The sequence below is a fragment of the Chenopodium quinoa genome, unplaced genomic scaffold, assembly GCF_001683475.1.
Source record: "Chenopodium quinoa cultivar QQ74 unplaced genomic scaffold, ASM168347v1, whole genome shotgun sequence".
In the NCBI taxonomy this organism is placed as follows: Eukaryota; Viridiplantae; Streptophyta; class Magnoliopsida; order Caryophyllales; family Amaranthaceae; genus Chenopodium; species Chenopodium quinoa.
In genome coordinates, this window is record NW_018744633.1 from 2,323,559 (window position 1) to 2,349,863 (window position 26,305).

The window sequence follows — 26,305 nt, forward strand, 5'->3', positions numbered from 1 at the left end:
TTGCTGTGGTGGGGGTTGCTGTTGTGGTTGTTGTGGAGGTGGAGGGTTTTGTACATTGGTACTCCGGTATGAAAGATAAGGATGGTTTTTATAACCGTCATTGTAGGAATTGGAATAGGGGTTATTTTGCCTATAGGTTTGGAAGGCATTAACTTGTTCCATAGAGCTCCTACAATCTTGCTCCCAATGACCTACAATTCCACAATTTTCACAAAAAGCTTCATGGTTAGCAACAGCAGAAACATTAGCTACAGAGTTAGGAACAACAGTAAGATTATCTAATTTTTGACAAATAGACGTTAATTGGGCTTGCAAAAAGGATACGGAAACGGCATTATGTTTTCCCTTATTTGCAAACCCCCTCGGATTCCCATATTGGAAATTGTGCATTGCCATGTCTTCGATAACCTGTCCTGCATCATCCACATTTAAATTCATAAACCTCCCACTAGCTGCCGAATCTAATACTGATCTAGAAGAATTTCCAAGTCCATTATAAAATGCTTGGATCAATTGCCATTGTGCTAGATTGTGGTGGGGGCACTCTCTCTGTAGATCCTTAAACCTCTCCCAAGCCTCATATAATGTTTCGTCGACCTCTTGAGCGAAGTTCTGAATAGCACTTCTTAGTACCGCTGTTCTCTCTGCAGGATAATATTTATTATAGAAATTCAAAGCAAGAGTTTCCCAGTCACAAAATATATACCGCTGTATATATATATTATTTACTTGGCAAAATTGGTACGTCAATCTATACTTAGCAAATAATCTCTAAAAGTTTATGATTATATCTTATTACATGTATGTGAAAAGGCAGAGAATCACAAAATAATATTCATTCAAAATAATATAGTGGAATATGTGGAATATATTAAGTAAAATAATATAGTGGAATATGTGAAATATATTAAGAATATTCACAAAGATTGTATAGTAAGGATCATATGTTACGAAATATAGTAAGAATCATATAGATTTTTAAGTAATAATATTCACAAAATATATTAAGAATCATATGTTACGAATATAATGGAATATGTGGAATATAGTTAATTTGTGATTTGACAAATCATTTTTATGAACAATATTTTTACTATATTCCACAATTAACGTATCTCCTTACTTAGTTATTTTAGTAAAATCTCAACATTCCACTATCATATAGTTGGTTGATTATTTAATAAAATGTAGTGTTGACATAGTTACCACCCTTACCTTCCTTAAATTAATAAACACTATATTTGAGTGTAGAAAACATATAAATATACACTTATCATTCTAATTGATATACAAGAACCAAAAGTTTGTATTTTATATCATTAAATTCTAAATGTCGTACACCATGTTGAATTATATCACCCCTCTTAAAGAAAATTGGAAGATCAAAGTTAGGATTGTGAGAGTTTGGTATGTTCCAGATTACAATAAACCTGAAAAAATTGGTTCAATTGAATTCGTTTTGGTTGATGAAAAGGTACAATGTTATTTTTATTGTTTCGTAATTTATTCAAACTACTAATGCGTTCTGTTTATTTATGTACATAACAATTACTACAATTTTTATCACAGGGATCAAAGATGCAAGCCAGTATCAAACAAACACTTATTCAGCGATTTGAAAAACTTGTGAATGAAGGCTCAACTTGCATCATTTCTAACTTTGGAGTAGGAAAAAATTATGGAAAGTATAGAGCAACTTGTCATACTTATAAAATCAATTTTTTTATAAGACTTCAATCAAAGATTGCAAAGAAGTTGGGCTCTCCTTACACGGATTAGATTTAGTCCCTTTTCACAAAATACTTGAAAAACAGTTAAATGACATTTATTTAGTCGGTAAATCTCATATTACCTTTTAAATGACACGTATTTTGTCCCTTTTAATTTCTGTTTGTTTAAAAATATAAATTTTTAAAATTTATATATTTTGTGGTGTCTTATAGATGTAATCGGAACGATTACGGGAATTGGTAAGATGATAGATGAGTCGAAAGGTTCTACACCAAATTTCAAGCTGCCACTTGAGATAGAAGATCAACAGTGAGATAATTTATTGTATATTATATTTTGTACAAAAAAATTAAATTTTGCTTAAATTTATTGTTTTCTTCAATACTATTGATAGGAAGAACAAATTGAAAACTACTTTATGGGGCAAGTATGCTGAACAAGTGTCAAATTTTGTAAAAGATGACATTCAAGGACACGTTGTTATCATAATACAATTTGCTATGATTAAGATCTTTAGAGGTAATTCTATTTTATTTCAACTTATTTTTCAAAATTGATATAATTGAATATTGATAAGTTTTGTTATTTAGATGAAGTTACTCTACAAAATTCACTTTTTGCAACAAAGATATTCCTTAATGAAGACATGTCCGAAGTGCGTGATTTTAGGGGCAGGCATAACAAATCACTAAGTTAATTTTATTAAATACGTGTATATTGCCAACTAACTAACATATATCGAACTGATAATATTTTTTTTACTAGTGTTAGCATTATCGGTGGAGATGATTCTCGTTCACAAAATATAACTCAGTTGCCAAGTCAAATGTCACATTCTTTGTCCGATGAATTTTTGATAATGTATGAACGCAAGCAATTGGACGAGATATGTGAGACTAATAAAGTAAGTTAATTTGATAATTATGTGTGTATATAAATAATTAAATATTAACAAAATTTATAGAATTTTTTTTTTGAATAAAAATAACGCATATATAGTTCAGTTATTTTATAGATAGAATATAGTTTAACAAAAATTCTACTAGAATGTGTTCTTTTATTAATATATTCTATAAGATTTTTTTATTAATCCAATCGCACAGGTCGTAATAAATACGGGATAATTAAATATTGCGAGATAATATATTCCCTTTGATATATAATTATAGATTTTTCACTACATTTAAAAAAAAAAAAGAGAGATACATCTTTTTTAAAAATAGTTAATATACTATATGGATTTTACAGAAATGTTATTTTGTGACATTTGCTACCATCGTTGGTATAGAATCTGATACCGCATGGTACTATAATTCTTGCAAACAATGTAACAAAAAGGTTGATTATGAAGGAGGTGGAAGATATTGGTGCCAAAAATGTGACGCACATGTGCAATCTGCTCTGCCAAGGTACTTTTTCAAAATATAGTACATGATTATATGAAATATTTAAATGCTTCATACTTTGCAATATTTACAATTCTATTCATGTAGGTACAAAGTGACTCTGACGGTGGAAGATGATAGCGGAACAACAACTTTTGTCATGTTTGATCGTGAAATATTTCAAATTCTTCAAATATCAGCTATGGATTTGAAGGATAAGCTGTCAAAGGTATTTAAAAATATGAGTATAACATTTGAGTTTTAATACTCATATTGGACTATCCAACCCTTCTTTGTCCAACCATTCTAATACAATTTCTTTTTATGCAGGAAGGTAAAAATGATCCATATCCAAAAGAACTTGATTTACTTTTGAACAAAAAAATTTGTTCAAGGTCCAAATTTCGAAGTACAATCTCGAAAAGAATTGAGATAAGTTTACGGTCCTCAAAATAAGTGATGATGAGAATTTAATCAAATCCTTTTTGGAAGTCAATAGTAATGTGGAGATAACTAATGACATTATAAATCTCATTATAAAATATGGTCAATTATGATGGAAAGTAAATTTTTAAATGCATTTTATTAATCAATATTTGCAGGAAGATGATGTCGATGTCCAGTCTTCCAATAAACCAATAGAAACTTCATCTGAGAAAGAAAAGGTAAACTTTTTATATATAAAAAGTTGATACATAATTAAGTATATGATTTTTAATTATGTATATATAATTAACTATTGTACTAAAAAAATCTTGAAACTTACATTATAAGAATCTAAATCTGTGATTTGTGATAATGGGGATCCAAGTGATTTTTTTATCACTCCAACAAAAATACCTCTTGAGAATGTTTCATCTGTTGAGATTGAAGGCGAATCAAGTTCTGCACAACACTCTACCAATAAAAGGAAGATAGTAGTAAAACAAGAAAAAGAGGACAACACTCGCAAGTTGCAAGGATTGAACTTTGTATGAAAGATAGTTTATGGGGTCAAAGCTTTTAGTATTATTGTTTTGTATCCAAAGAATAATTGAATTTTATCTTTTAGTACAAATTATAATAAGATTCGTGGAATATAACTTTGCCTACTTTTGATTGTAGTAATTTTACAAAGATATTTTATTATTTTATTCATCGTCTAATATTACATTGCCTATTTTATATTTGAATTGAATAGTAATAAGAATAATTAAATAATACACATGAAAAAATTGTTCTCCAAATGTTAATGCAAAAAATAATTCTTTGTTTGAGGTACGTGTAGAATATATAATGAGTTCTGTACAAAAATAAATAAATAGTTGACAGCAAACTTAAAACATATTTAGGCATTATATATTTCCTAAAAAAAAGGCATTATATATACATTTGTGTATTGACGTACACAAGATTCCATTAATCCCATAGAGTGAATTCTGCACAGTATTCCTATACCAAAAAATAAATAAATAAAATTTCATGATCAACTTAGGTAGTAATGAAAATATATACAACAACCAAACTATTTATTTCCTAACTATTTAATTTATTTAATGAAAAATCATAGTCATCATAGAGTAAAAAAATCCACTAAATTCAGTTTTTTTTTTTTTAAAAAATAAAAGTTTATGAAAAAATAATTCAAATGATCTTTTTTACAATAATCAAGCATCATATAGAGTAGGTTCATTTTAGTGCATCTTGCAACTTATAACATAGAAGGTAGATAATGGAATATACACTTGGCAAGGAAATAAGAATATATTTAGGCGGCATACGCATAGTAAATAGATTGTCAGAATGATTTTCTTGATTCCAATATATCTAAAATATATGATTAGTTGATTAAATGACCAATTTAGGTATGTATGAAAAGATATACAACAACCTAACTATTTATTTCCTAACTATTTACTTCGTGTAATAAAATTCAATATATTTATAGGGTAGAAAAATGATCTTATATAATTTTTTGGCCGACTAAATTATGAGAAAGTACCAGTAGCAAAAAAGTAGTTATGGAAAAGCTAATGGAATATACACTGGGAAAGGAATTAACATTATATTTAGGTATAGTATATATGATTAAAATACTTGCTCCGTTAACTATTATTTGCAACATATACTATAAATGGATGCTAACTATTATATGCAACAAATGTTTTCTTTCCTTTTTAGGTTATCATTTCTCTCTATCTCTCTCCTCATCACATGCACCCAACTTTTTCTCTCTCTATTTTACACTCACAAACAAATTTTGCCTAGGAGTCTGCAAATACCCTTTTTGTTGCAAATAATAGTTAACGGAGGAAGTAGTTTAGTATTTCCTTTTATGACAATTTTATTTCATTCTATAGTGATAAGCATAAAATATTTTATAAGTAATACTACTTTGATACATGGTAAGTTAATTATATCATATTGAAAAAAAAAAACCCTTCTAAAAGATTTTTTTTAATTGATTTTGGTCTAAAGGTATTGAAATTCATAAGTTGCATGCGGTAGAACTATACTTATTGCATACAATTTTAATGTTTTATTTTTTCTTTTGATGTCATACGCAAACAACTTCATATCAATATATATAAAGTACGTCACATTAACAAATGAGTTCATCGTATAAAACTTAATTTTTGTTATATAAATAATTTGTCCACATATTGTCAACAGATTTATCCATGAATCCAAATTTTGCACGGCTTGCAAGGCTAAAGAGAAAAGCGATAATCACAAGGAAGCGTAGAAATCGTGATAGTGAAAATCATGGTAATTTCTAATTTACATATTGAATAAAACTACTCTCTCTATGATCGGGCAAATTCAACTAAACATGAAAAATATATTTTACAGGTGATATAGAGCAAACAAAGGATAAAGACGTGCAATCAATTCAAAGGAACCCATTAGGCGACATTTCAAATGGTCAAGTCACTCCTACTTTTAAATTTAGCTACAACACAATAGCTAGCATGTATAAACTACCTTTAAAATCTTTTTTTTTGTTGATTTTTGTGGGTGAGGGGATGAGATGGATAAAATAGAGCGCAACTATACAAAACTAGAAATTAATAGAGCACAACTACATAATAATATACATGCATATACATTTGAAAATTTTAATTAGAAGTAGCATTCTTACAATTACTTGGTTTATAATTAATTGATCTTGAAAATTGTGATACTTAATACAATGTATCAAATTAAAGTAAGAGCTCATAAGTTGAAGTCATTTTATAATTTCCATCATTGTTGTAGATACAATTATAATTTTTTTTTTTTGTATAAAACCACCATTTAAACAACTTTTTGGTTCTTAGTATTTTAACGTGCTCTGTTTGCCGTATTAGTTTTGGATGATTTTTTTAAATCAAGTGCAAATTGTTCCCAAACAATTTAGGAGAATCCATACTTCCACTCTATGTGATGCGGCTCAACTTAGAAGAAAAAGTACCATTTGATGCCCGGAAAAAAAGTAATTCAAAATGGAAGAATCATAATGTCAAGAGACAACAACGTTCCAAACTTGGTAACAATATCAGGAGGTACATACTACTAATTTTTGTATTGTTATTGGTGTTGATTAAAATGTTCGTAGTATATTCTAAATGAAATGAATGTGTCTATTCAAATACAGGTGAGGGTAGCTCTGCTTTGCCTTTAGAGGAAAATTCTACTATGAATGATGACACAGCAGTTAACCAAGGTATTATATATAAAAAAAATATAATAATTATTATTATAATTGAATAACGTTTTAAGTAATGCAGCAACCTCCTATATAGGTGATAGTAGCTCTGATTTTCCCTTAGAAGAAAATCCCAATGTCAATGACGACACTGCAGATAGCGAAGGTATTATATAACAATGTTAACATTATTTAAAGTTTTAAGTAATTCAACAACCTCATATTTTAATATTTATGAAATTTTTGTGTTTAGGTGAAAATGATATCTCAGCTAACTCATTGAAAGGTAATGTGTTTCTCCTTACAATTTATTTTCCTAAATGTATTAGTAATCAACTAACGTGGTTGTATCATAAAACAGAATACTGGGATGTAGGAGATCCAGTATATACTTGTAGATTTTGTGGTGCGATGTTGTGGTATGAGGAAAGACTAGAGAAGAAGCGGAATTCAAGAAATTCTGATGAATTCGAAGATGCAATTATTGATGACCTCAAAACAATGCTTGATCTACACAACCCTATTGCTAAAGCTTTTAGAATGGCAAGAGATCGATTTAATCCTAACGATTCTCAAAATGTCAAACTAAAACGGAAGACTGATGGGAGCACATACAACCTCCCAAGTGCATCTGAAGTGGCAGCTCTCATTATGGGAGATATTGGATGTGCGGAAGATAGGGATATTATTGTTGAAAGACAATCAGGAATGCTACAACGAATTAATGAACTTCATCCTTCTTACCTTGCTATGCAATACCCGTTGTTTTTTCCATATGGTGAGGATGGATATAGCGGTGATATTCCGTTGAGGGACACCGATGAAAATTCTATGAGGAAACGACAACGATTAAGTATTAGAGAGTATTTTACATTTAGGATTCAAGACAGGTTACATGAAGCTGCAACGTTGTTGTTGTTAAGAAAGTTATTTCAACAATTTTTAGTTGATGCGTATACAATGATAGAGGCAGAATGACTAAATTACATTCGAACACATCAGAAGCAATTAAGGTCAGAATTATACAGGAACCTTTCTGATGTTGTAATGTGGGGAGACACAGATCCATCCTCCATTGGAAAACGGGTAGTTTTACCTTCATCATTTACAGCAGGACTCAGGTACATGATGCAAAATTATCAAGACGCCATGGTCATATGTAAGTGTTATGGATACCCAGATTTATTTATCACATTCACTTGTAATCCAAAATGGCCAGAAATCAATAGATTTATCCAAAAGAGGGGACTCAAATCAGAGGATAGACCTGACATCCTATGCTGAGTTTTCAAGATGAAACTAGATCAATTAATACATGATCTCAAAGATAAAAAAAATGTTCGGGAGAGTTAATGCTTGTAAGTTTGTAATGCTATTCTATTATGTCATTTATATGCTATGAGATTTTCGAATATTGATATTGTATCATAAACATATTTGATTATAAGCTAAATGTAATAAGTTTTTTTCTTTCAGTGGTTTACACAATAGAGTTTCAAAAGCGTGGATTGCCTCATGCTCATATCCTTCTATTTTTGCATCCCAATGATTAGATTTCAACCGCAGAGGATACTGATAGAGTTATATCTGCTGAAATTCCGGATCCAATAGAGAGCCCTGAATTATATGAAATTCTTGGGGATAGTATGATGCATGGTCCTTGTGGTGCGATGAACAAAAATTCTCCATGCATGAAAGAGGGGAAATGCTCGAAACATTTCCCTAAGAATTTCACTGAAAGCACAAGATTTGATGAAGAATGGTATCCAATGTACAAAAGAAGGGATGACGGCAAATTTATTGAAAAGAACGGAGTCAAACTGGATAACATATTTGTTGTTCCCTACAACCCGACACTCTTGCTAAAATATCGTGCTCATATCAATATTTAATGGTGCAACCAACACAGGTCGATCAAGTAATTATTTAAATACATAAATAAAGGAAATGATCGTGTTACGAATGCACTTTATGGAGAAAATGGTGATAATGTTGATGAAATAAAGTCCTATTATGATTGCAGGTTAGTTTCCCTGATTACACTTTTTAAGTTTCTTAAAATTATATAGTTATTTTTTTTTTGGATGTATGTTGGTTAAGAAAGTATTTATACATATGTATTAAAAAAAAGTATTTAACATATTTTCTAACAAATTGCAGGTATATTTCACCTTGTGAAGCAACTTGGAGAATTTATGGATTTGACATGCATTATAGATTTCCTCCTGTTGAAAGATTGAGTTTTCATCTTCTAAGATGAGCAAAACATTGTGTTTGAAGACGATGATCCTATAGATTCAGTCATAAACAAACCTTCAATTGAGAATTTAATGTTCTTAGCATGGATGGAGTGTAACAAGACTGATGAGGAAGCTAGACAACTCACTTATGTTGAATTCCCAAAAAGGTTCGTATGGATCGGAGAATAAAAACGATGGAGAAAACGAAAAATTAAAGGAAGATTTTCTATTGGGAGAATCTACCTTGTTCCCCAGGTTGTGGAGAGAGATACTACTTAAGAGTGTTACTAAATCATGTCAAAGGCCCAACATGTTATGAGGATATAAGAACGATCGATGGTGTTCTATATCCTTCATTTAAAGATGCTTGCTATGCACTAGGACTATTAGATGACGACAAAGAATACATTGATGGGATTAAAGAAGCAAGCTTTTGGGGATCTGCACATTAATTAAGAAGCCTTTTTTCTTTGCTACTGTTGTCTGACAGTCTATCACAACCAGAGTATGTTTGGGAAGTGACATGGAATTTACTATCTGATGATATTATTCACAGACAAAGATGCATTCTACATATTGATCGTAAACATCTTCTCTAAGCAACGTGCTCATTTCTTATAATAAGTTGCATATTAATTAGTAAGAAAAACCATCTTCAATTTTCTATGTGCAATCTAGATTTCAATTAGCAAGAAACATACATAAATGTGACTAAGTATACATTTGATCATGCAATATAGAAGTTGGTAGGACAAGCACCAAAGACATTAATGATTAAATTTAATATTCAGCTTAAACTCACAAGTAATAAGTCAAATAGGACAGTCCACAAAGCTTAAACTCTGTTAGTAAGAGAAATAGTTATTCTAAAGCATAAATGTTATGGCTACTTATTGTCCTAAAAGAGATTGCATGAAAGATGCTATCCATAAAAAATAGATATAGTAGAGATAGTAGATATATACTACTTACTTCTCATGTTAGCCTGCTTCTGATCTAACCACATCCTGAACATATCAGCTTGATCTCCCAGTCACGTACAATCTGTTGGGGTTTAGTGAGTCCGACTCACCGCGGAAACAAACCCCGACCCGAGGAACCACTCGCAATAATTAAAATCATAAAGCATAAATAAATAATCACAAAGAAAAGATAACAAATCTTACCCTCGAAGCGAGTTTAGCCCAAAAATCGGGGCTCTTACTTGAAAGCTACGAGCACGTCAAGCGCCGCGCCTCCGACGGTATCCACCTACAAAAAGGGCGAACACAACTTTAAGGTCCGCTACCTTGGGGTTAGCAAGGTCCGACCAAAACCCAAGTGTTATATGAGTTTAAGAGTTTTCCCAAAATTATGGAATGCTCTTTTTAACTCTCACTCAAGCATCATTTCCAATGCCCCAAGTTGGGTATTTATAGGGAATGATGAGAGTATGAAAATATCTCCCATCAATGTGGGACAATGAGATTTTAACATTTTATTTTAAAGCTAAAATAAAATTATTAAGCAAACTAGTAATAAATCAACAAGTGTCAAGCATACATGAGGGAATAGGTGAGGACCACTTGGAGATGGGGACCAAACTTGCTCCCCACTCTCTCCCTCACCTTGCGCCACATGGCAACCCCACTTACTCCCATATTCCAAGCTTCCCCTTATTCACGGCCCTATGGCCCAAGCCCAGCCACGAGCAAAGCCCGAGCCCGACCCGCACCTGGCCCGCACCAGCTGCTGCTGTGGTGCGGTGCTGCTGCTGCCGTGGCGCGGCGCGGATGCTGCTCTGCCTAGCCGCGACTGGCCGTGGCTGCCAGCACGGTGCGCTAGCTCGTCTTGCCCCTAGCATTCGGATGCTCGGGGCACTCCGATGCCAGGGGTATTTTCGAGAATATGGTCGATTTATTATTATTTTGCGCGTCTCGTCTTTTATCATTTAGACTCGACTTCCGACGATCGGTTTCGACGCTCTAAGCTCGAATTACCGACGTCTAAATATTTAACACTCGGGCGACGAATTAATTTCTTTCGAATTAATTCGTCGAGTTGGTTCGTATATTTTTCTTGGGTGTGACCCGAATGGTTCAGTCAAGATTAAGCTGTAATATTAATTATATTAATATTACTGATCGGAAGCGGCCTCCACCCAGGCATTCCGATCACTTGACCTTACTGAATATATTAGCTTTCTAATAATTCTGAACCCGCTATCAGAATAATACACTTGTTCGAAGGACACCATTCCTTTCAATCTCCCACTTGTCCTTCCGGACAAGTGTGCATTTAGTGTATAGCCCTTATCCTATGTCTCTTCATGTCTCTTCATGAACTACAGAGTAATATTACTAGTCATCTCTGTTACGTCCAGAAGTGTTTCTCGAAATCCGAGTTTGACTGTTAGTAAGCAGATGATTTCTAAAATCCATCTGAGCACGACCATGCATTTTTCACAGTCTCGCTCTTCAAGAGGCCTTGTAAACAACAAGACATGTTCCCTATTGTTAATAAGGGGACATTTCCAGTCTTGTAATGTAGCTTCTCTTACTAAGAGGACTCACCCGCCCGATATCTGTCTTTATAATCCCCAGTTACGGCAGACGTTTGGCGGATACCAAAGCGGACCAGTACTCAAACAAGAGATCTCCCACTACTCATGGTCAAAGGAAAAGAGTTCCGATAGTAATAATGAGAAAATATTTATGACGATTTTTAAATCTCTTAAAGTATCCTCATAGGTCGATCCAGTATGGTTCTAAACCAATACCTGTGCAAATGATTTATATCCTCATAGCACAAGAAACGGTGCTACAAATCATACTACACACTAATCTCTGATGGTCATTAATCGTCCATAAAATATGACCTTGATTAGGGATAATTTTCGATTAAAATATTCAATGTTCACTTAATAGGTGTTTCTTTATCCAAGCCATTGACTTGATACCCTATTTTTAATATTTATTAAAATCGAATGGACTCATTATTTAATTCTAAACCACAATTAAATAGAGACAGAGTGATTTAAATTGCATGAAAATTTTAATTACTCCAAAACTGAATGGTTCATCATGGTGCTTTACATCAACATTGTTCAAAATTTGATTAAAACACTATAAAATGGAATTCAAAGCCAGTTCATGACATGCTTGATTCCCATTGCCTCAATGTGTTTGTTGTGCTTCACTTGAGGCAAAGGTTTAGTAAGTGGATCGGCTACATTGTCATCCGTTCCAACTTTGCAAATTCTGATTTCACCTTCTGACTTCCATTCTCGAATCATGTGAAATCGCCTCTGGACATGTTTGACCTTCTGATGTTCTCGTGGCTCTCTAGCCTGAGCAATAGCTCCATTGTTGTCACAATAGAGGTCTATTGGACCCTTGATGGAGGGTACAACACCAAGTTCATCAATGAACTTGCGAATCCAAACTGCCTCCTTGGCTGCCTCAGATGATGCCAAGTACTCGGCTTCAGTTGAAGAATCAGCGGTTGTGCTTTGCTTTGCACTCTTCCAACTAAACGCTCCTCCATTGAGACAGAATATGTATCCTGATTGTGACTTAAAGTCGTCTTTGTCTGTCTGGAAGCTTGCGTCGGTATATCCCTCAACAACCAATTCATCTTTACCACCATAAACCAGGAATTTATCCTTGTTCCTTTTCAGGTACTTTAGAATATTCTTGGTCGCAGTCCAATGCGTCTCTCCTGGGTCTGATTGGTATCGGCTCGTAGCACTTAAGGCATACGATACATCAGGCCTAGTACATATCATGGCATACATGATCGATCCAATAAGCGAAGCATATGGAATTCGACTCATCCTTTCTCGCTCATCAAGTGTCTTTGGACACTGCTTCTTGCTTAAGGTTATGCCATGTGACATGGGTAGGTGCCCTCTCTTGGCTCCTTCCATTTGGAATCGAGCCAGTACCTTATCGATGTAAGTACTCTGACTCATTCCAATCATCCTTTTTGATCTATCCCTATAGATCTTGATGCCTAATATGTACTGAGCCTCTCCCAAGTCTTTCATTGAAAAACATTTCCCGAGCCAAGTCTTTACAGACTCTAGAAATGGAATGCTATTTCCAATGAGCAAAATGTCATCGACATATAAGACTAGGAAGGCGATGTCACTCCCACTGACCTTCTTGTAGACACAAGACTCATCTGGATTTTTGATAAAACCAAACTCACTGATGGCTTCATCAAATCGCAGATTCCAACTTCTGTTTGCTTGCTTTAATCCATAAATGGACTTCTTAAGCTTGCATACCTTCTTAGGATTATTCTGGTCGACAAAACCTTCAGGCTGTGTCATATACACAGTTTCTTCCAAAATCCCATTGAGGAAGGCGGTTTTGACGTCCATCTGCCATACTTCATAATTGTAATATGCAGCAATCGCTAGAAGAATTTGAACGGACTTAAGCATAGCAACTGGAGAAAAGGTTTCATCATAATCAACGCCGTGAATTTGCCTGTAACCTTTTACTACCAGCCTTGCTTTGTAAATACATACATTTCCATCTTTGTCGGTTTTCATCTTGAAAATCCATTTACATCCGATAGGTGTGTAACCTGCGGGTAAATCAACCAAGTCCCATACTTGATTTTTAAACATGGAGTCCATTTCGTATTTCATGGCCTCCTGCCATTTTGCAGAGTCGGGGCTCGTCATAGCTTGCTTGTAGGTTGCTGGCTCATCTCCATCCACTACTAGGATGTCCTGATCTTCGGTTAATACAACACCGAGATATCTGTCAGGTTGAGATCTTGGTCGAGTCGACCTACGTAGGGTAATGGACTGAGCATTTGCATTGTCGGGTTGACTTTGCATATTTTGACTTTGACCAATGTCAACAGCTGCTTGGTAAGCACTTTGATTGTCAACTTGTCCTTGTTGCTCGTCCTCTCGAACTTTGTCGAGTTCGATTTTCCTCCCACTTGTCATTTTGGAGAGATGCTCCTTCTGCAAGAAGACACCATCACGAGCAACAAACACTTTGTTCTCGGATTTGTTGTAGAAGTAATACCCTTTGGTTCCTTTTGGATAACCCACAAAGTAAACCTTGTCAGATTTCGGATGAAGTTTATCAGAAATGAGTTTCTTGACATATGCTTCGCATCCCCAAATCTTGAGAAAAGACAACCTTGGCGGTTTGCTTGTCCATAATTCATATGGAGTCTTTTCCACTTCTTTTGACGGAGCATGATTTAGTGTGAGTGTCGCAGTTAAAAGTGCATGTCCCCAGAAAGAGATTGGAAGTTCACTAAGACCCATAGTAGATCGGACCATGTCTAACAGGGTTCGATTCCTCCTTTCAGATACTCCATTCCATTGAGGAGTTCTCGGAGGTGTCAACTCTAAAAGTATTCCATGTTCTTTCAGATAGTCATCGAACTCTTGGCTCAAATATTCGCCACCTCGATCCGATTGAAGCGCTTTGATTTTCTTGCCGAGTTGGTTTTCAACTTCGTTCTGAAATTCTTTGAATTTATCAAACGATTTAGATTTGTGCGACATTAGATAGACATAACCATATCTACTAAAGTCGTCCGTGAAGGTTATGAAATACCGATAACCACTCCTTGCGGGTGTACTCATTGGTCCACATACATAGGTGTGTATTAGTCCCAACAAGTCACTGGCCCTTTCTCCTAACTTGGAGAATGGTTGCTTTATCATCTTGCCTAATAAACATCCTTCACAATTCTCAAAGGATTCTAAATCAAATGAGTCAAGAATACCTTCTTGTAGAAGTTTCTTGATGCGTTTGATGTTAATGTGGCCAAGGCGACAATGCCACAAATAAGTTTGACTAGACTGTGTAGTCTTAGCTTTCTTTGCAGGATTATTAACGTTATAAATTTCCTTGTCTAGTGATAACACATAAAGACCATTTTCTGAATGTGTCGTACCATATAAAACATTATCGAGATAAAATGAACATGATTGGTCTTTAACTCGAAATTCAAAACCTTTGGCGTCCAACGCCGAAATTGAAATGATTTTTTTGGTAATGTTGGGAACACAATAAACATTGTCAAGTTCCAAAACTAGCCCCGTGGGCAAAGACAAACTAAGAGATCCTATGGAAATAGCACCAATCCTTGCTCCATTTCCTACCCGGAGCTCGATCTCTCCCTTCGCTAGCTTCCTAGTGTTCCTTAGTGCATGTGAATTGGAACAAAGGTGTGAGCCACATCCGGTATCTAATACCCATGAAGCCGAGCTAGTGAAGTTAAAGTCTATAACGTAAATACCTGATGTAGAAGCAACGGTTCTGTTCTTCTTATCTTCCTTGAATTTGAGGCAGTCTCTCTTCCAATGTCCCTTATACTTGCAATAGAAGCATTCGGAATCAGACTTAGAAGATGCTACCTTTTTCTCCTTGTTGTCTTTGGTAGCTTTCGGCTTAGGCGGAAAGTTCTTCTTCCCTTTCCCTTTGAAGCCCTTCTTCCTTTTGCCTGCCCTTTTGAACGGCTTACCTTTCTTAATCATGAGCATATCATGCTTTCCCTCATCCTTGAGCGTCTGCTCAGCTTGCTTCAACATCCCATGAAGCTCGGTGAGGGTTTTCTCCATGCTATGCATGTTGTAGTTCATATTGAACTGGTCATAGCCTTTGTGAAGGGAATGGAGAATGATGTCAATAGCCATTTCAGTTGAATACCCCGCATCAAGCCTTCCCATGTTCTCAAAATCCGATCATTTTGAGCACATGTGGGCTGACTGGCTCTCCTTTCTTGAGCTTAGTCTCAAGGATCTGCCTGTGGGTTTCAAACCTTTCAGTTCGAGCCTGCTCTTGAAACATATTCTGTAACTCAGAAATGATCTCATAGGTCGATTCCTTCTCGAAGAAGGTTTTCTGAAGTTCAGGAGACATAGTGGCTAGCATTACGCACTTGACATCCCGATCGGCTACTTGCCATCGGTTAAGGGCCGCTTGAGTTACCTCCTCATTTGGAGCGTCGGGCATTTCCTCATCAAGGACATACTCTTTCTATTCTTGCATAAGAACGATGCGCAAATTCCTTTTCCAATCAAGGAAATTGGTAACACTCAACTTCTCTTTGTCGAGAATTGAGCGTAATGAAAACTGATTGTTTAGGGTTGAAGACATGATTCTACAATTGAAAGAATTTTAATGAAAAACCATTCAAAAATACTTAATAAGATTGAATTTTATTCATGCAAATTTTCAATACTTATTTAACGTCTTATTCACACGCAAAATTTGTCCCTATTTTGTGAAAATAAGGCGATTCCAAGATCCGAAGAAACAAAGAGTGGTTAAGCATGCTTTGGCTTGTCTTAAACACTCAATCTTCTTGGGTAAGCATTGCTTTGCTAATAGCTCTAAGCCACTCTTGGTTAGATAATCGTCGCATCTAATGCATCTTTGACGATGTATCTCTTTTGCCACAGTATGTGAGGACTCCTCACTCATACCGATGAGTTAAACCAAAACCAACGTGCACACCCGGTGTGCCTTATGCCCCTTGGAGAAGTGATGGCACCTCGCTTTGGCGTAGCCTACCATCACTCTCGTTCGGTTAGTAAGTGTTGTTTTGGAAAGGCAAGTTTGACTCAATATTATTAGGGACCTAGGATTTCTATGTTGGTTGATTTAAGTGAACTTAACTAATCATCGCAACATCAAGAAAACCTAAAACATGCATCTAACGAATAATTCACACATATATATATAAGCATAAAATATAGAGCGAAATTATAGATGCATATTGGCAACTAGCATGACCCCTTGAAATCTTCATATCTTCAAAAGGTCTTCATTTGCAATTCAAAGCTTTGTCTTCCAAGATACGCCGTCTTCAAGACTTAACCAAACTATGCAAAAACTAGTGTCTACAACTAGGAATAATCTAAATATTAAAGTACAAAAATACTTAACGGTGCGTAGACCGTATTTAGATTTACAAAAATACATAACGGCACGTAGTCCGTATTTTCTATCCTAGTCGGGTCCCACTAGTTGCCATTTCATAAAACCTGTGAGAGAGAATATATATATTCCATTCATCCATTCACTATTTGTGAATGGCCCATGCAATTTACAAATTAAAACAAAGTAAAATGCATTTAAACAACGCGCGCACTAGTAACTAATCTAGGTGGTTAATCCGATTAACACGCCTAATTAAAACTAGTCAAAATTGTTTAACCGATTATATAATTTACGTCATTAATAATTGAAGCTCCCACTAAATTTCGCATTTCCTTAATTAATCTAATTAATTAAGTCGGTAGCACCCAAACTTTGTCAAAATGAAAATTTTGCCAATGCCGCTCAAAACCGAGGCCTAGCCTCCCAAAATTTTAATTAAAATAAACAAAATTAATTAAAATAAATAAACGGCAAAATAATTAACATTAAGCCTACTACGGCTAGCCACCTCACCTCACCGCACCAAGCATACGCACACGCCAAGACCACGAACACACGGCACACGGCCGCGAGCTGCTGCCACGGCACAGCCGCGTGTGGCTGCTGCAGCCCGCGTACTGCTGCCGCGCGTATGCTGCTGCCGTGCGTGGCTGCTGCCGCGCGTGTGGCCGCAAGCAAGGCGGCGCTGCCACCTTGGCAGCCACATATGGGCTGCTATGCAGCCTGGCTCGCCAAGGTGATGCATTGCCTCGTTTTGCATGCCACGACCTCGGGATTTGATCCCTTTTCGCGAGATAACAATAATTAATTCTAAATTAATTTTAGAACTAATTTAGAGAGAAAAATAAAATTTTAAACAAGTCTAACTTAATAAAATTTTCAAAGTGCAAATAACCTAAATAATTCTAAGAACCATTCTTAATTAAATTGGTTTAGCTTGGTGCAACATAAAATTGAGGCAATTTCTCACTTTCAATTTAATCAATTTAAATTAAACTTGAGAATTTGACAAAGTAAAGGGAAGTTGGAAAAATATGAACTTTAATGCTCATAATGAAAATTCCAACATCTAATTTTTTTGTGAATCCTTGAAAATTATATCTTCCAACATGAAGATAACCAAATTTCTATCACAAAAATCGAAACTTTATGTTTCCAATCAACTCAAAATGATTAAAACATCAAAGTTTAACACAAAATGACATGGAATTTAGTGGTTTTTTAAAGTTTCAATCACTTATCACAAATAAAGATTGAATCTTTAACACTTAGGAAGCCTCAAAATAAAACTTTCACACTAAAAAGCAATTAGTTTGCAATTATGTGAAAATAAATCAACCTTTAAGCATCAAATACTACCAAGTAAGTGTGCTTTAAGGGGACATAAAAATGCAGAAAATAATGCAAATAATCAACCATATAATCAACAATTTATGCCATTAATTTCAAGGTTAGAAAAGACTTAAAAATTTTCATCAAAAACGAAAAACCCCTCGAAAAAGGAATTTCTGGTCAGAATTTGGCTAAAATCACAGGCCCTTTGGGAGTAAAAACCTTTCCAGAACACGTTTTCCACCCAAAATTCACTAGTCTTGGGCGAAAATCTGGGTTCTGGGCCAAACTCGACATTAAAAACGGGATTAAAATAAAACCGAGCTACTAATCTAATTAGCAACTTAAACCAGAAAATTAAGCCAAAATAAACCTTGAAAAACATGATTATAAAAATAAACGAGCGGGGCTCCAATACCGCTGTTGGGGTTTAGTGAGTCCAACTCACCGCGGAAACAAACCCCGACCCGAGGAACCACTCGCAATAATTAAAATCATAAAGCATAAATAAATAATCACAAAGAAAAGATAACGAATCTTACCATCGAAGCGAGCTTCGCCCAAAAACCGGGACTCTTACTTGAAAGCTACGAGCACGTCATGCGCCGCGCCTCCGACGGTATCCACCCACAAAAAGGGCGAACACAACTTTAAGGTCCGCTACCTTGGGGTTAGCAAGGTCCGACCAAAACCCGAGTGTTATATGAGTTTAAGAGTTTTCCCAAAATTATGGAATGCTCTTTTTAACTCCCACTCAAGCATCATTTCCAATGCCCCAAGTTGGGTATTTATAGGGAATGATGAGAGTATGAAAATCTCTCCCATCAATGTCGGACAATGAGTTCACATTTTATTTTAAAGCTAAAATAAAATTATTAAGCAAACTAGTAATAAATCAACAAGTGTCAAGCATACATGAGGGAGTAGGTGAGGACCACTTGGAGATGGGGACCAAACTTGCTCCCCACTCTCTCCCTCACCTTGCGCCACATGGCAACCCCACTTACTCCCATATTCCAAGCTTCCCCTTATTCACGGCCCTATGGCCCGAGCCCAGCCCGCACCAGCTGCTGCTGTTGTGCCTAGCCGTGGCTGGCCGTGGCTGCCAGCACGGTGCGCTAGCTCGTCTTGCCCCTAGCATTCGGATGCTCGGGGCACTCCGATGCTAGGGGTATTTTCGGGAATATGGTCGATTTATTATTATTTTTCGCGTCTTGTCTTTTATCATTTAGACTCGACTTCCGACGATCGGTTTCGACGCTCTAAGCTCGAATTACCGACGTCTAAATATTTAACACTCGGGCGACGAATTAATTTCTTCCGAATTAATTCGTCGAGTTGGTTCGTATATTTTGCTTGGGTGTGACCCGAAGGGTTCAGTCGAGATTAAGCTGTAATATTAATTATATTAATATTACTGATCGGAAGCGGCCTCCACCCAGGCATTCCGATCACTTGACCTTACTGAATATATTAGCTTTCTAATAATTCTGAACCCGCTATCAGAATAATACACTTGTTCGAAGGACACCATTGCTTTCACAATCTGCAATAACGCAAAAAATAAGCATGTAATTTTCAAGGCCAAATAATAATATTAGAAAAAAAAAAATGATAATAAAATAGCCTTGCTATACTGCTAAAGGCACATTCAGGCTAATTGTAAATTTTAGTTTAATCATTGCATAAACAGAATAATGTAATCATAATTGATAACTATAAGCCACATTACATACCTCTGCTAACCCAGTAAGATACTTAAAATACATAAAGATTCACCAAATACTCTTTCTATATTTGTTTATATATATTCATTTATTAGATGCATAATTTACATATTACATTAAAATGCACAGATTTGCAGCTAAATGAAGATCAATTGAAAGGCTACACTCTTAGTGAAATTGAAAAATTTTTACAAGGTAATGGTGGTACGCTTCGAAAATATCCCATGTTACCATTCCCAGATGACATGCTTATGTCAGAAGGAAGAAACAAGCTAATTCAAGATGAACTTCAATATGATAGACCAGCTTTGCATATAGAGCACGGGAAAATTTTTTCAAGTCTTACAGATGAGCAAAGAAAGATATACATGAAGATTATGGCTGTCGTTTCAAGAGGTCAAGGGGGTGTATTTTTCATAAATAGATATGGTGGGACTGGAAAAACTTTTATTTAGATAACTCTCTGTGCAGCTCTGCGGTCTAAAGGAGAAATTGTGCTTCCCGTTGCTTGAGTGGAATTGCATCACTCCTCCTTCCCAAAGGAAGAACAGCCCATTCTAGGTTTAAGATACCTTTAAATGTGACTGAAGAATCAACTTGTAATATTAAACTAGGAAGCGATTTGGCAGAGCTTTTAATGAAAACAAAACTTATCATTTGGAATGAAGCTCCTATGGTCAACAAATTTTGCTTTGAAGCTTTAGATAGAAGCTTAAGGGATGTTCTAAGGCCCACGGAGAAACCTTTTGGGGGCAAAGTAATCGTGTTTGGTGGAGATTTTCGACAAATTCTTCCGTTTATCACAAATGAAAGTAGACAAGACATTGTTTTTTCCACAATCAACTCATCTTATTTGTGGGATCATTGTGAGGTCTTGAAACTTACAAGGAACTTGAGGCTTCAAGTGGGAAGTTCAGAGCTAAGCAATCAGGATATAAAGGAATTCTCAGAGTGGATATTAAAATTTGGTGATGGTAAGTTAGGAGAGCCGAATGATGGTGAAGGAACAATAACAATCCATGATGAGAATCTAATAAGAGAAGCATGTAATCTAGTTGAAGCTATTTTTGAAAGTACTTATCTGGAAATTTTGCAGAATTTATGGGATCCAAAATATCTTCAAGAAAGAGCAATTTTAGCCCCAACTCATGATAATGTAGATATCCTCAATGATTACTTGCTATCTTTATTACCAGGTGAAGAGAAGGTATATTTAAGTTCTGATAGCGTATGTCGGGAAGATGCAACCATGGGTATTGAAGACATCTACCCAACTGAGTTCCTAAATACCATTAGATACTTTGGGGTGCCGAATCATATAATCAAGTTGAAAGTTGGTGTTCCTATCATGCTTCTTAGGAATATAGATCAGTCCTCTAGCCTATGTAATGGTACTAGATTGGTGATCACTCGGCTTGGAAACCATGTTATTGAAGCTAAATTCATTTCATGTAGTAATATAGGGCATAAAGTGTTCATTCCTCGAATGACATTAAGCTCATCAGATACCATCAATTTGCCAATCAAGCTTCAAAGAAGACAGTTTCCATTGGTTATTTGTTTTGCTATGACGATAAATAAAAGTCATGGACAATCACTTTCACATGTAGGTTTATATCTCCCAAGACCAGTATTCAGTCATGGACAACTCTATGTTGAAATATCCAGAGTGACAAGCAAGAAAGGATTGAAAATTTTAATATGTGACAAGGACAATGAACTTTCTAATACTACAAATAATATAGTTTACAAAGAAGTTTTCCAGAATTTACCATGAGGTATTTGTATGCATACTATTTATTATTATATAGGATTATATTTTCATATGTTCTTAAATTTATTCCTCTTATTTTCTTTCATGCAGCCTTATCTCCCAGTGGAACAATTCTTTACCAAGTTGTCAATGGTACGACTGTACGAGCTACTAATTTCATGCTTAGAATATTTTTGAACTTTTTGAATCATTCAAGTTATGTGTTGACTTGTGGCTATTTTTTTTGGAGATTCTAATTCATCCTTTACTGAATTTTAAAACTTTTCTTTATGAATATGATGCATCTGAAACATATATATAAGTCAATTCTCTATTTTAAATAGTACTCGACTATGCTACATAAGTTTGTATTGTAGCATAATATTAATTCACAATGGAACCGATTATGATTTTTCAATTGCTCCTAAATATGTTAGTTTCAATATAATATTATCTTTCTCTTTGTTAATCTGATTTATTGCAAAACACAATAATTGTTTATCTAAGTCCATGAATTGTACTGTTTGCCCAAATTGTATTTTTATCGATATATCATTAGATTAAAAAAACCCCCTACTTTATTTAAGATCGGAAAACAAACCCCCCCCCCCCCCCTACTTGGTAACCTCTAATTTTCCAAATGTATCCTCTAATTTTACTTTTCCAAACTTAATGTCCAATTACCAAAAACTTTTGAAAATTAGCTATCGCACGTACTATAACATCAAAATCCAAGAAATAAATAACAAAATTAGGCAACCTTTAGTTCATTACAAAACTTGAATTGTCACAATCAATTTAGCAAACTTAGTGAAAATCACATAAATTGCAACTATATTTCAAAAAAAAAATGCAACTACAAAGCAACATAAGAATCATCAGCCAAAATCAAACAATGTAAATAAATATAGAAATCTTACCTTTAAAATTTTGTGAGCTTCTTGAATTAGTCCGAACATCGAAAATGAAGCTTGGAGAAGATGAGTTAATTTAATGGGCTTAGTGGGCAACTTGTGCATGTAGTTGACCAAAAACTTGTGAGAATGATCGGATAGTTTACATTTACATATTGTAACTAACATCAAACAAAAAATTATGAGCTAAGAAACATTATAAATTATGGAATTGAAGAATAAAGATAAGCTAAGAAATTAAATCAAATGAAAAGACAAACATAAATCTAACCTTTTGCAGCAAAATCGAAGTATGTAAACTGCGAATTTCGTGAACATTTGCAATAAGAAATTGATTGGAATTACTAAATGTTGATCGGTAGATTGCTGGGAACCAAAGCAATGGAGTAGAGAGAAAGAGTGATCAGAAAGGTGGAGAGAGAGAGATTTTAGATCTGAAAGCTAATCATATCTACTTTGATGGATTAACATGATTGTAAGATGCATGAAACCAAAATTAAAACTCAATTGCACAATAGTACCCGTGGTACAATATTTAATTTTTTTTTTTTGGCAAAAAAATGGTGCTATAAAATAACTCAAGTACCTAAAAAAATATGGCATTAAGATTTAAAAAATGATGGTATTATGTTAGTTTTTTTTTTTTAAATGGTAGGGTTTTTGTTTTTTTTTTTTTTAAAAAAAAAAAGACAAAAATGAGAAGGGGTAATTTGGGAAAGTGAAATTTATCACCCAAAACCCCCTTTCACTTTATATATAGGATATTACACGTACTCCATAGTAAGTTATAGTTATACATAAGTTTTCAATATATTGGATAACTTGTATTTATAACATGGCAACTTTTATTTATCTTGGGACAATTTAAGTACGAGTACCTTATTTAATTTTTTATGACCACAAGGGACAGAGAAAGTATTATTATCTTGATTAAACCAAAAGTATGTACATATGCATGTGCATGAGTAGTTCTAATCTAAAAGGTAAAATGTATAAAGGGCTTGAAACTTTTTTATATCTCCAAATCTATTTTTTTTTAATTCAACATTGAATTAAATTTATGATATGCAATATCATGATAAGATCGGTTTATATTATTGCGAATGAATAATTAAATAATGTAAGAAAATAACACTATCATGCATTAAGCTAATTTTAGTTTCAATTTTATGAACTTTAATATTTGAACTTTCAAAACCGTGCAATTGTACGGTTACTATACTAGTTCTACACTAAAACTATGAACAATTCAAGAGAGAAAACCAAAACTTTATTTAAAAAAAAACAGTAGAATTAAGCTAATAAAAACTAAGCCCTAAAAATCGAATCAAATACTAAAATACCTCTTGAAAGTGAATTTTAAGCACTAAAATTGAAAATCTAAGTTAAATTAAACTGAATCGGACGATTTACACAGAAAATTGAACTTATTAATCGAAAACTACCTTTGCAAGGCCGCCCAACTGATGATCATATGTATCCTCTTCGTTTACTCCAATTTGATAAAAATTTCACATCTAGTTTTGATTGCCATTGTTGATTTTGATGAACTTCCTCTTCTCGCCTTCACCATTGTTGAAGTGTAATACAGAGAACATCAAAGGAGGAGAGAAAAAAGAAAAGAAAGAAGAGAGAGAAAATAATTTGTCAGGAGGAGAGAGGAAATTAAAAGAAAGAGAAAGAAAAAAAAAGTTTGATAAGTCACCTGGATCCACGATAATACTAATGTGGACATGGTTTTTTTATAGTCTTTACCTATAATTGAAGGAAAGAGCAAAGCTATTAAATGCATCGCAAGTATGACTTTATAATCTTTCGTTATGAAATATTAGCCAATGATGTTATATAGAAATAGTAGTTAATTAAAATCTTGCTTTATATTCGATTGGTCAGTTCAATTCCTAGAAACAACTAAGTTTATTTATAAATTGAAGAGTTGCTCAATTAGCAAAAATCAGCTACAATAATTACTAAAGAAATTTATTTATACATTGTTTTGTAACTATCTATTGTATTATGGTACTTATTTTGTGTATAGTTTCCTAGTTTAACCTAGAATATTTTTGTATATATTGGTTAATCATTAATGAGAAAGATACGTCAAATATTCTCATATTTTCTCATGGTATTACAAGTCTAGGTTATTATCCTAACCTAATTCTCCTTTCCACTCTTCTCTTCCTCCCTCATTCTTTGATTTTCGGCCACCATCTTCTTCCATGGTTGATAACTCCAAGCTTCACCCAGCTACCCTAGTCACTAACATCAAGACATGCATGTGTGCCTATTGTTCTTGATTACGACGGTTTGCAATGTAACAACTGGTCGACTCTCTTTCAACTCCATTGATGGGCTAATATGGTCATTGATCATATTATTCCTCCACTAGTAAACCGTACAACCAAACCATTCGAACCAACGGAGGCCAAAAAATCTTAATGGCAACAACTTGATGATATTGTACGTCAATGAATTTATGGGACGATTTCCAACAACCTACTCTTCCATTATTGATCCGGATAATAAAGCGGTTAATACGTGTAATCGATTGGAATTTTTTTTCACAACTAGGGCATTACAATTGGATGCCTAATTTACAAATACAAAGCTTGAACAATTTGATGGTGTCAAGCCATAGTATAGCTTTTGGTACCTCTATTTAACTTCTGTTACGGTTACCGTTAATGGGGCCCAGCTATCGTCCTGCCACCTTCCAGCAACCCCTACCTCCTCCTCAACCACTACACTGCTAGTCCCCTTTTCCATACCGACTGTCGGCAACCTTAAAAACTACCCCTTCACCTTCAAATGCACCACCAACTCCAACCACCAATACAACCCACAACAGCAACTGTATCAATAACCACCTCTCGCTACCCCCTTAATGGCAGCAACACCACAACTCCCCCAACTCCACCTCACCACAAACTGCAGCCCACTCTAACACACAAAGCCAACGCAAATACCAACAATCACAACCCACAAAATGGGCCACCTTAGCCTCGCACCCAACAACAAAAACCACCATCCATCTCCACTTGACCACTGGCCAACAACATCAATTCGCAGCAGCCCCTACCTGCAATTCTCTTCTTTGCATCCGCAACCAGCATTGCCGCCCAATGATAGGTCAAACACTCCTCCCTCACCATCAAAAACCCTAACGGCAAGGGTTTCGAGTGGGGGAAGGACCGAATCGGGGTTTATAGGAGGGAGGGAAGGGTTTTGTGGTGGTTTATATACGTAGGGTTGTGCTAGGGTTTTGAGGAAGGGGGAAAACAGGGGTTGCAGCTCCTATGATTGGAGGAGGCAAAGGGAAGGGGTGGGGTCGCCGCTACCGCAACGTTAGGGCACCAGCAGTCGACATGGGGAGGAGGAAAGGTGGATGAGGGGGAGGGGGGAGGGGGAGGGGTGGCAGTGGCCAGTGGGAGGTTATTTTTTTTTTATAATTTTTTTTTAAATAAATTAAATCATTAAAATAATTAGATAATGGGCCACACTTAACGAAACCTAACGGATTCTGTTAAGTGGTACCAAAATCTATATTTTGTAACTTTAATGAGTAACAAAATAAAATAAAATTTTAGATGGATACCAAAAATTAATTAATCCTTTGTTAGTCAAACACATACCTAGAAAGGCAAGATTA

The 26,305-nt window shown here is 34.9% G+C and overlaps 1 protein-coding gene, 2 long non-coding RNA genes and 1 pseudogene across 3 annotated transcripts; 2 read left to right on the forward strand and 2 right to left on the reverse strand.

Moving 5' to 3' along the window:
* The first annotated feature begins 1,330 nt into the window (after positions 1-1,330).
* LOC110701568 (replication protein A 70 kDa DNA-binding subunit B-like) lies at positions 1,331-3,726 on the forward strand. The gene is made up of 10 exons (XM_021879201.1): positions 1,331-1,474; positions 1,570-1,699; positions 1,944-2,040; positions 2,126-2,250; positions 2,322-2,406; positions 2,497-2,635; positions 2,980-3,140; positions 3,225-3,345; positions 3,447-3,450; positions 3,719-3,726. Exons 1-10 carry the CDS (start codon positions 1,331-1,333, stop codon positions 3,724-3,726), a joined length of 1,014 nt encoding a protein of 337 aa, XP_021734893.1.
* A 554-nt stretch (positions 3,727-4,280) lies between these two features.
* LOC110700953 lies at positions 4,281-10,135 on the reverse strand. The gene is made up of 3 exons (XR_002507304.1): positions 9,996-10,135; positions 7,528-7,612; positions 4,281-4,547 (listed from the first exon to the last, which is right to left on the reverse strand). It is a non-coding gene; the product is annotated as an uncharacterized LOC110700953 (long non-coding RNA).
* Positions 6,589-22,321, forward strand: LOC110700951 (annotated as a pseudogene).
* On the reverse strand, positions 19,759-24,459 carry LOC110700952. Its single transcript, XR_002507303.1, has 3 exons — positions 22,928-24,459; positions 22,663-22,817; positions 19,759-19,808 (listed from the first exon to the last, which is right to left on the reverse strand). It is a non-coding gene; the product is annotated as an uncharacterized LOC110700952 (long non-coding RNA).
* Positions 24,460-26,305: the final 1,846 nt, after the last annotated feature.